The sequence below is a fragment of the Hyperolius riggenbachi genome, chromosome 11, assembly GCF_040937935.1.
Source record: "Hyperolius riggenbachi isolate aHypRig1 chromosome 11, aHypRig1.pri, whole genome shotgun sequence".
NCBI classification, from domain to species: Eukaryota; Metazoa; Chordata; class Amphibia; order Anura; family Hyperoliidae; genus Hyperolius; species Hyperolius riggenbachi.
Genome location: NC_090656.1, coordinates 249,234,598 through 249,244,895, shown reverse-complemented (window position 1 = coordinate 249,244,895; position 10,298 = coordinate 249,234,598). Strand labels below are relative to the sequence as shown.

Sequence of the window (10,298 nt, the reverse complement as noted above, 5' to 3'; positions counted from 1 at the left end):
CTGAGCATGTGCAATACAAATAACGCAGCTAATAACGTGTATAACGCACAGCATGCAGCCCTTTCTAATAACACTACACGGTACACACAACCGCAACGTGTGCACTGTGATTGTCACACAGGCTTTCTATTGCTGTGCGTTACTCTGCGCTAAAGTATTTTATAACGTGTGACTTTAACGTCCCGCTGTGAAAGAGCCCTAAAGGACTACTGTAATGAGAGGTGTATATATATATGGAGGCAGCCATATTTATTTCCTGTTAAGCAATACCAGTTGCCTGGCAGCCCTGCTGATCCTCTGCCTCTAATACTATTAGCCATAGCCCCTGAACAAGCATGCAGCAGATCAGATGTTTCAGACATTATTGACAGATCTGACTAGATTAGCTGCATGCTTGTTCCTGGTGTGATTCAGATACTACTGCATCCAAATAGACCAGCAGGGCAGCTAGGCAACTGGTATTGTTTAACAGGAAATAAACATGGCAGCCTTATATCCCTCTCACTACAGTTGTCTTAACTGAAACTGAGAGAGAGCCCAAGGTGGGCTCAAAAAATACAAAATAAAGTAGGCTACCTGATCTGCAGGGCTGAGCCAATCAGGTAACCGCAACAATCGCCGCTCCACTTCCTCGGATACAGGGCTCCATGTGTTTTGTGGCTACACTTGTTATGGGTGTGGAGATCATGGTGGGTGGTGGTGGTTGTCTTATGATCCTTGTGGGCCGCCCATGAGGCGGGATGAGGCAGGTTCCTCAGGTGGCGGAAGTGGGCGGGTGGCTTGGGTTGGGAGGGGCCGCTGAGCTGGAGGGAGTAGCAGCCAGGAAGGGGAAGAAACAGGCACAGCGATGGGAAGCGGGGTCAGACCTCTTCCTCCCTCACCTGGGGCTCCCCCTGGTGAACAGAGGGCGGCATTGCAAGAAGTGATGCGGCGAGCGGTGGAACACAAGTAAGTAAGGTAATTGCTTCCTCGCTCACTGCTGCTTAATTAAATTTAGCGAAAATAGCTGGAGGGAGAGTGCGGATGGGGGAGCCCCAGGTGAGAGAGGGGGGGGGGGTCTGACCCCTCTCCCCACCACTGTGCCCGCTGCTACCCCTTCGTAGCTGCTACCCCCACCAGCTCGGTGGCCCCTCCCAACCAAAGCCACCCTCCTGCCCACTTCCTCCTCCTGAGGAACCTGCCTCACCCCGCCTCATAGGCGGCCCAGGGCTGGGCCCTCCAGGCTGGCTACCTATGGGGGGGGGGGGGGGAGAGAGAGAGAGGAGTGGGGCGGCATCCTCAACAGTTTGCCTCAGGCGGCAAAAAGTTGGTAGAGCCCCCAGGCTGTGAGAGTCGCCAAAAGGGGGGGGGGGGGGGGGAAGAGTTGCTACTTTTTTACTGCTTTGCTACTATTGCTACTATGGCAGCTGAAGATGTAAAACTTTATTTTGATTTTGTAAATTATTTGGCTGGCTGCAAATTAAAATGAAAAGGTCGTATTTAAAGGACAACTGAAGAGAGAGGTATATGGAGGCTGTCATGTTTATTTCCTTTTAAGCAATACCAGTTGCCTGGCAGCCCTGCTGATCCTCTGCCTCCTAATACTATTAGCCATAGCCCCTGAACAAGCATGCAGCAGATCAGGTGTTTCTGACATTAAAGTCAGATCTGACAAGACTAGCTGTATGCTTGTTTCTGGTGTTATTCAGATACTACTGCAGAGAAGTAGACCAGCAGGGCTGCCAGGCAACTGGTATTGATTAAAAGGAAATAAATATGGCAGCCTCCGTATACCTCTGACTTCAGTTCCCCTTTAATAAAATGTTACATTTACAGGAATGACTCGTGCAGTGCTGATGTCAGAGCAATTTTTTCTTTTCAACAAAGGTTGAACGGCGCTGATTATTTCATCTGTTCCCTGTAATAAAACTTTCCCCATGCTTTATAATTACGCTGCGGCTCCTTACACGCAGTAATTATGTGGGGTTGTCATCTACAGAGCATGTCGGGATGCGGGCCTGTGAAACGCAGGCCGGTGTGTCTTTTTCTTCTTCTGACGCCTGTGACGATCGTAGCCAGGGCCGGTTCTCTCATGAAGCAAGGTGAAACACTTGCATCAGGTGCAGAGATTACAGGAGCAGCATGTTTGTACTGTGTTTAAACTAACAGCATGCAGTCAGAATAGGAGGAGAAGCGAGAGGAGAGCGAGGTGAAGAGGTTATCATTGAGGAAAAGCAGCTTGTTGTGCTATGTGAGGAGTCTGACAGTGAGTGAGGAGGGGGAGGCAGGAGAGCAGCATTGGGGAAAAGCAGCTTGTTGTACTGTGTGAGGAGTGTGACAGTGAGTGAGGAGGGGGAAGCAGGAGAGCATCATTGGGGAAAAGCAGCTTGTTGTGCTGTGTGAGGAGTCTGACAGTGAGTGAGGAGGGGGGAGGCAGGAGAGCAGCATTGGGGAAAAGCAGCTTGTGCTGTGTGAGGAGTCTGACAGTGAGTGAGGAGGGGGAGGCAGGAGAGCATCACTGGGGAAAAGCAGCTTGTTGTGCTGTGTGAGGAGTCTAACAGTGAGTGAGGAGGGGTGAGGCAGGAGAGCAGCATTGGGGGAAAGCAGCTTGTTGTGCTGTGTGAGGAGTCTGACAGTGAGTGAGGAGGGGGGAGGCAGGGGAGCAGCATTGGGGAAAAGCAGCTTGTTGTGCTGTGTGAGGAGTCTGACAATGAGTGAGGAGGGGGGAGGCAGGAGAGCAGCATTGGGGAAAAGCAGCTTGTTGTGCTGTGTGAGGAGTCTGACAATGAGTGAGGAGGGGGGAGGCAGGAGAGCAGCATTGGGGAAAAGCAGCTTGTTGTGCTGTGTGAGGAGTCTGACAGTGAGTGAGGAGGGGGGAGGCAGGAGAGCATCATTGGGGAAAAGCAGCTTGTTGTGCTGTGTGAAGAGTCTGACAGTGAGTGAGGAGGGGGAAGCAGGAGAGCAGCATTGGGGAAAAGCGGCTTGTTGTGCTGTGTGAGGAGTCTGACAGTGAGTGAGGAGGGGGAGGCAGGAGAGCAGCATTGGGGAAAAGCAGCTTGTTGTGCTGTGTGGGGAGGCTGACAGTGAGTGAGGAGGGGGGAGGCAGGAGAGCAGCACTGGGGTAAAGCAGCTTGTTGTGCTGTGTGAGGAGCCTGACAGTGAGTGAGGAGGGGGGAGGCAGGAGAGCAGCATTGGGGAAAAGCAGCTTGTTGTGCTGTGTGAGGAATGTGACAGTGAGTGAGGAGGGGGGAGGCAGGAGAGCATCATTGGGGAAAAGCAGCTTGTTGTGCTGTGTGAGGAGGCTGACAGTGAGTGAGGGGGGGGGGGGGGGGGCAGGACAGCATCATTGGGGAAAAACAGCGTGGTGTGCTGTGTGAGGAGTGTGACAGTGAGTGAGGAGGGGGGAGGCAGGAGAGCATCATTGGGGGAAAGCAGCTTGTTGTGCTGTGTGAGAAGCCTGACAGTGAGTGAGGAGGGGGGAAGCAGGAGAGCAGCATTGGGGAAAAGCAGCTTGTTGTGCTGTGTGAGGAGTCTGACAGTGAGTGAGGAGGGGGAGGCAGGAGAGCAGCATTGGGGGGAAGCAGCTTGTTGTGCGGTGTGAGAAGCCTGACAGTGAGTGAGGAGGGGGGGGGGGGAGGCAGAAGAGCATCATTGGGGATAAGCAGCTTGTTGTGCTGTGTGAGGAGTCTGACAGTGAGTGAGGAGGGGGGAGGCAGGAGAGCAGCACTGGGGAAAAGCAGCTTGTTGTGCTGTGTGAGGAGTCTGACAGTGAGTGAGGAGGGGGAGGCAGGAGAGCAGCATTGGGGAAAAGCAGCCTGTTGTGCTGTGTGACTGATGAGTCTGGCAGTGAGTGAGGAGGGGGGAGGCAGGAGAGCAGCAGTGTTTCATGTGACTTGCACAGCAGAAGGGAGGAGGTGGCACTGCTGTCCTGACTGAGGAGGAATGGAGTGGCAGTTTGTATGTCACAGACTCACAGCCAGTGTGCTATTGTGTTGAGCTGCAGCATGTCATGTCCCAAGTTGTTGTATATGGTCCCTTGCTGACCGCGAACAGGTGTTACCGCAGGATAACACAAAGAATATGCAAGGCAATGGGGCTTAACAAACTTACCAGGTCGCATTGCGCCAGACATTCCCAGAATCGCCGACAACCTGCCGCGTAGTCAACAGCGAGCTACCATCAGACTTGCACAGCGGCAGGAGTCATGCAAGTCAATGGGCGACACAGGGATTTTAAAAATGTTGGCTCTGGCGGTGCGGCACGACAACGGGAATACAACTGGGAAACCCGGGCGAGGGGCGGCAAAGGCCGTGCAAGGGTCGTGCGGGGAAGATCTTCTTACCTGGGACTTCCTCCAGCCCCTGGCAGCCTACCTGTCCCTCGCCACAACTCCGCATCCAGCTGGTGTCCTGGGGCTGGGGACCCTTCCATTGCAGACGGCGACCTTGCCAGGTCGGCACCTTCTGCGCCAGCGGTTGCTCCCGGTCCCCGCTCACATACCCTGGAGCATTCTGCGCAGGAGAAGAAGACATCGGCAACATAGGGGTCTCCGGGACACCCGGGAGCTGGAGGAAACCCCGGTAAATAGATCATGTTTTTTTTTTTTTATTATTATTTCGGATGTGTCCTTGAAGATGGAGTTGAGTGGAACACTGCCCCTTAGTGACCATCTGTGGCATTGCTTCTCCAGCCAGATCTTTATCTGATGAGGGTTTCTCGTATCCGGAGCTCTTTTAGGAGAAGGATTTGTTTCCTATAGGATGCCGCCCTGGATGTGAAGCTCCTGTTTCCTGATTTATTTGGGTAATAATATAAGAATCTAAAAAGATCCAGATTAAAGAGCAAGAGCATGATTACAACTCATTGTAGGACCCCCCCCCCCCCCCCCTCCGCAAAACAAGAAATGTATGGTCCCTACAACACTCTCACCCCCTCCCCCAAGACCCGCCCATCTTCCAGCCCCCACCCACCACAAGTATGTGTCCGCATCACTCCTCATCTGGGGGATAGCCCCCCTGTATTGAGTTAGAATCCCCGCACATCACCGAGCCCCCTGTGGCTCCAGGGTCTCCTCCCCTATAGTTTAAGGGAACCCGAGAAGCGTCTCAGGAGAGACTCCGACCAAGAATTGAACTTTATCCCAATCAGTAGCTGATACCCCCTTTTACATGAGAAATCTATTCCTTTTCACAAACAGACCATCAGGGGGCGCTGTATGGCTGATATTGTGGTGAAACCCCTCCCACAAGAAGCTCTGAGGACCGTGGTACTCCTGGCAGTTTCCTGTCTGTGAACATTGCTGCATTGTGGGAAATAGCTGTTTACAACTGCCAAAAAAGCATGCAGCAGCTACATCACCTGCCAGCAGTAAAAATGTCACCATGTAATAAATGTCAGAATGTAAATCAGGGAGAGGAAAGATTTTACAATGGGCAATCACTGACTAAATCATTTATACACAATTATTGTAAAAATGAAGCACTTTTTTATTACATTATTTTCACTGGAATTCCTCTTTAGCCCCAGCCCCATGCACACCGATTGCTCCCACACTGCCGTCCTCAGTCTTCTCCCTCTTTGGTACCAGGGCCCGTAACTTCAGCCAGTCGCAGCCAGTCACAGCCAGTCTGCGCAAAAGCAGCTGGCGTAGAGATACGTAGATAGCGCACTTCTTTTGCGCAGACTGGCTGCAGTTATGGGACCAGGTACCGGCGATACAGAAGGCTGAGGACAGCAGCGTGGGGGTGATCAGGGCGTATGGGGCTGGAGGAAGCACCAGGTATGTATAAAAGTTTAAATTTCTATCAGCTCTAACTGAATTCAACCCAAATTCTTCCCGATTTTGTGCGGCAGGTTTTTTTTTCCCCTCCCGGCGCTCCACTGCGCGCTGCGTTTCTGGTAAAAGCGCTTTTCCAGAGTGGTTTTGTCATTCACTCCCTGAGGCAAGTCAGGAAGGGAACTCTTTGACTCGGAAAAGAATAAATACAATGTATTTATTCTAAAAAATGCAAATGCAATGGCCGCATAAAACGGTTTTGTGTGCGATCCCGCCCACCCGCTCAGTGCCAGCGCGTGTCTCGCAGACGCACGCCGCACAAGTGGAAACGAGCCCTAACTGGTGAGATTTCTGTTTCCTGTACAAGCTGTTGCATGTTTAGTGCATGCAAATCCCTGCATATTGAGCCCTGTATACTCTGATCTAGCTTAGACACACACTGACTGTGCTCGCTTGCTGAAGCATTGAAAATAAAAAAATGACTGGATCCAGTACTGCAGTATAGTTGATATGCTTCAGCATGACAATTTCTGATATAGTAAACGCTTGATATAGTAAACCACTTTGCCCGGTCCCTTGGAGTTATTTAAGAGATTCTAGACATACAATAAGCCATGTTAATCATCAGACATCAGCCAGATGCAGCACTAGGTGCCTTTGTGCAGCTCTCTGGCTCCACCAGGTGGTGAGAAATGGAGCTCACAGTTTGTGCCGAAGTTGTCTCTTTTTTATGAAGTTTCAGAAATTTCACAAATTACAAAACTGCTGATGTGTAGAGAATTAGGAAATGAAGAATGCTGGGCCAGCACAAAGGGGATTAGCGAAGAAATGGAGCATTGTCTGATCCAGATGTCTAATAAATATTGGTTAAAGCGCACCTCCAGGCATCCCGTCAAATCAACTGCTGAAAAGCTGATGCTGAAAACGCAACCATCATCACCCAATTTACTGCCGTGCTATTTAGGCCTGATATTTAGGCAGTCGCAGAGTCGCCTCCCCCCCACCTCCCATAATAATGACACATCAATCAGGGGACACTCCCTATCCAGCTGCATTATAGCCAACCGAAAGACACCGCAAAGGCAAGCCATTTGTTCTGGTTGTCAGAAGCCGCTGTCCTCACCTAAACTCTAACTACAGAGATAATAAGCCTATCAAGGAACCTGGACTAAAGGGACAAAGAATATGCTACCAGCTCCTCTTTAGGGCCCTTTCAGCACCGCCTGCGTTTGTTAGCGCCCGGTACCAGCGCTGTACAGGTGGCCCCCTACGGAGTGAGATCTGAGCACAGCATGGGAAGAGTGTCTGGAGAGGAGGCAGAGCAGAGCATGGGAGGTGTGTCTGGAGAGGAGGCAGAGCAGAGCATGGGAGGTGTGTCTGGAGGGGAGGCAGATCACAGCATGGGAGAAGTGTCTGGAGGGGAGGCAGATCACAGCATGGGAGAAGTGTCTGGAAGGGAGGAGGAGAACAGCATGGGAGAAGTGACTGGAGGGGAGGAGGAGAACAGCATGGGAGAAGTGACTGGAGGGGAGGAGGAGAACAGCATGGGAGAAGTGACTGGAGGGGAGGAGGAGAACAGCATGGGAGAAGTGACTGGAGGGGAGGAGGAGAACAGCATGGGAGAAGTGACTGGAGGGGAGGAGGAGAACAGCATGGGAGAAGTGACTGGAGGGGAGGAGGAGAACAGCATGGGAGGAGTGTCTGGAGGGGAGGAGGAGCACAGCATGGGAGGAGTGACTGTAGGGGAGGGAGGAGCACAGCATGGGAGGAGTGTCTGGAAGGGAGGCAGAGCACAGCATGGGAGGAGTGTCTGGAAGGGAGGCAGAGTACAGCATGGGAGGAGTGTCTGGAGGGGAGGAGGAGCACAGCATGGGAGGAGTGTCTGGAAGGGAGGAGGAGGACAGCATGGGAGAAGTGACTGGAGGGGAGGAGGAGCACAGCATGGGAGGAGTGTCTGGAGGGAAGGAGGAGCACAGCATGGGAGGAGTGGGAGGAGTGTCTGGAGGGGAGGAGGAGCACAGCATGGGAGGAGTGTATAGAGGGAAGGAGGAGCACAGCATGCGAGAAGTGTCTGGAGGGGAGGAGGATCACGGCATGGGAGGAGTGTCTGGAAGGGAGGAGGAGCACAGCATGGGAGGACGGTCTGGAGGGAATGAGGAGCATAGCATGTAAGGAGTGTCTGAAGGGGAGGAGGAGCATAGCATGGGAGGAGTGTCTGGAGGGAAGGAGGAGCACAGCATGAGAGGAGTGTCTGGAGGGAAGGAGGAGCACAGCATGGGAGGAGTGTATGGAGGGGAGGAGGAGCACAGCATGGGAGGAGTGTCTGGAGGGGAGGAGGAGAAGAGCATGGGAGGAGTGTCTGGAAGGGAGGAGGAGCACAGCATGGAAGAAGTGTCTGGAAGGGAGGAGGAGCACAGCATGGGAGAAGTGTCTGGAGGGGAGGAGGAGCACAGCATGGGAGGAGTGTCTGGAGGGGAGGAGGAGCACAGCATGGGAGGAGTGTCTGGAGGGGAGGAGGAGCACAGCATGGGAGGAGTGTCTGGAGGGGAGGAGGAGCACAGCATGGGAGGAGTGTCTGGAGGGGAGGAGGAGCACAGCATGGGAGGAGTGTCTGGAGGGGAGGAGGAGCACAGCATGGGAGGAGTGTATGGAGGGAAGGAGGAGCACAGCATGGGATGAGTGTCTGGAAGGAAGGAGGAGCACAGCATGGGAGAAGTGTCTGGAGGGAAGGAGGAGTGTCTAGACGGGAGGAGGAGCACAGCATGGGAGGAGTGTCTGGAGGGGAGGAGGAGCACAGCATGGGAGGAGCGTCTGGAGGGGAGAAGGAGCACAGTATGGGAGGAGTGTCTGGACGGGAGGAGCACAGCATGGGAGGAGTGTCTGGATGGGAGGAGAAGCACAGCATGGGAGGAGTGTCTGGAAGGGAGAAGGAGCACAGCATGGGAGGAGTGTCTGGAAGGGAGAAGAGCAACGCATGGGAGGAGTGTCTGGAGGGGAGGAGCACAGCATGGGAGGAGTGTCTGGAAGGGAGGAGGAGCACGGCATTGGAGTAGTGTATAGAGGGGAGGAGGAGCACAGCATGGGAGGAGTGTCTGGAAGGGAGAAGAGCAAAGCATGGGAGGAGTGTCTGGAGGGGAGGAGGAGCACAGCATGGGAGGAGTGTCTGGAAGGGAGGAGTGTCTGGAAGGGAGGAGGAGCACAGCATGGGAGGAGTGTATAGAGGGGAGGTGGAGCACAGCATGGGAGGGGTGTCTGGAAGGGAGGAGGAGCACAGCATGGGAGGAGTGTCTGGAAGGGAGGAGGAGCACAGCATGGGATGAGTGTCTGGAAGGAAGGAGGAGCACAGCATGGGAGAAGTGTCTGGAGGGAAGGAGGAGTGTCTAGACGGGAGGAGGAGCACAGCATGGGAGGAGTGTCTGGAGGGGAGGAGGAGCACAGCATGGGAGGAGCGTCTGGAGGGGAGAAGGAGCACAGTATGGGAGGAGTGTCTGGACGGGAGGAGCACAGCATGGGAGGAGTGTCTGGAGGGGAGGAGGAGCACAGCATGGGAGGAGTGTCTGGAGGGGAGGAGGAGCACAGCATGGGAGAAGTGACTGGAGGGGAGGAGGAGCACAGCATGGGAGGAGTGTCTGGAGGGAAGGAGGAGCACAGCATGGGAGGAGTGGGAGGAGTGTCTGGAGGGGAGGAGGAGCACAGCATGGGAGGAGTGTATAGAGGGAAGGAGGAGCACAGCATGCGAGAAGTGTCTGGAGGGGAGGAGGATCACGGCATGGGAGGAGTGTCTGGAAGGGAGGAGGAGCACAGCATGGGAGGACGGTCTGGAGGGAATGAGGAGCATAGCATGTAAGGAGTGTCTGAAGGGGAGGAGGAGCATAGCATGGGAGGAGTGTCTGGAGGGAAGGAGGAGCACAGCATGAGAGGAGTGTCTGGAGGGAAGGAGGAGCACAGCATGGGAGGAGTGTATGGAGGGGAGGAGGAGCACAGCATGGGAGGAGTGTCTGGAGGGGAGGAGGAGAAGAGCATGGGAGGAGTGTCTGGAAGGGAGGAGGAGCACAGCATGGAAGAAGTGTCTGGAAGGGAGGAGGAGCACAGCATGGGAGAAGTGTCTGGAGGGGAGGAGGAGCACAGCATGGGAGGAGTGTCTGGAGGGGAGGAGGAGCACAGCATGGGAGGAGTGTCTGGAGGGGAGGAGGAGCACAGCATGGGAGGAGTGTCTGGAGGGGAGGAGGAGCACAGCATGGGAGGAGTGTCTGGAGGGGAGGAGGAGCACAGCATGGGAGGAGTGTCTGGAGGGGAGGAGGAGCACAGCATGGGAGGAGTGTATGGAGGGAAGGAGGAGCACAGCATGGGATGAGTGTCTGGAAGGAAGGAGGAGCACAGCATGGGAGAAGTGTCTGGAGGGAAGGAGGAGTGTCTAGACGGGAGGAGGAGCACAGCATGGGAGGAGTGTCTGGAGGGGAGGAGGAGCACAGCATGGGAGGAGCGTCTGGAGGGGAGAAGGAGCACAGTATGGGAGGAGTGTCTGGACGGGAGGAGCACAGCA

At 54.3% G+C, this 10,298-nt stretch overlaps 2 protein-coding genes across 2 annotated transcripts; both read left to right on the top strand.

Moving 5' to 3' along the window:
• The first annotated feature begins 7,588 nt into the window (after nt 1–7,588).
• LOC137537987 (uncharacterized) lies at nt 7,589–7,927 on the top strand. The gene has a single exon (XM_068259906.1). It carries the CDS (start codon nt 7,589–7,591, stop codon nt 7,925–7,927), a length of 339 nt encoding a protein of 112 aa, XP_068116007.1.
• Nucleotides 7,928–9,158: 1,231 nt separating this feature from the next.
• LOC137537986 (uncharacterized transmembrane protein DDB_G0289901-like) lies at nt 9,159–9,602 on the top strand. Its single transcript, XM_068259905.1, has one exon. The coding sequence runs from the start codon at nt 9,159–9,161 to the stop codon at nt 9,600–9,602; it is 444 nt and encodes a 147-aa protein (XP_068116006.1).
• The last annotated feature ends 696 nt before the right edge of the window (nt 9,603–10,298 follow it).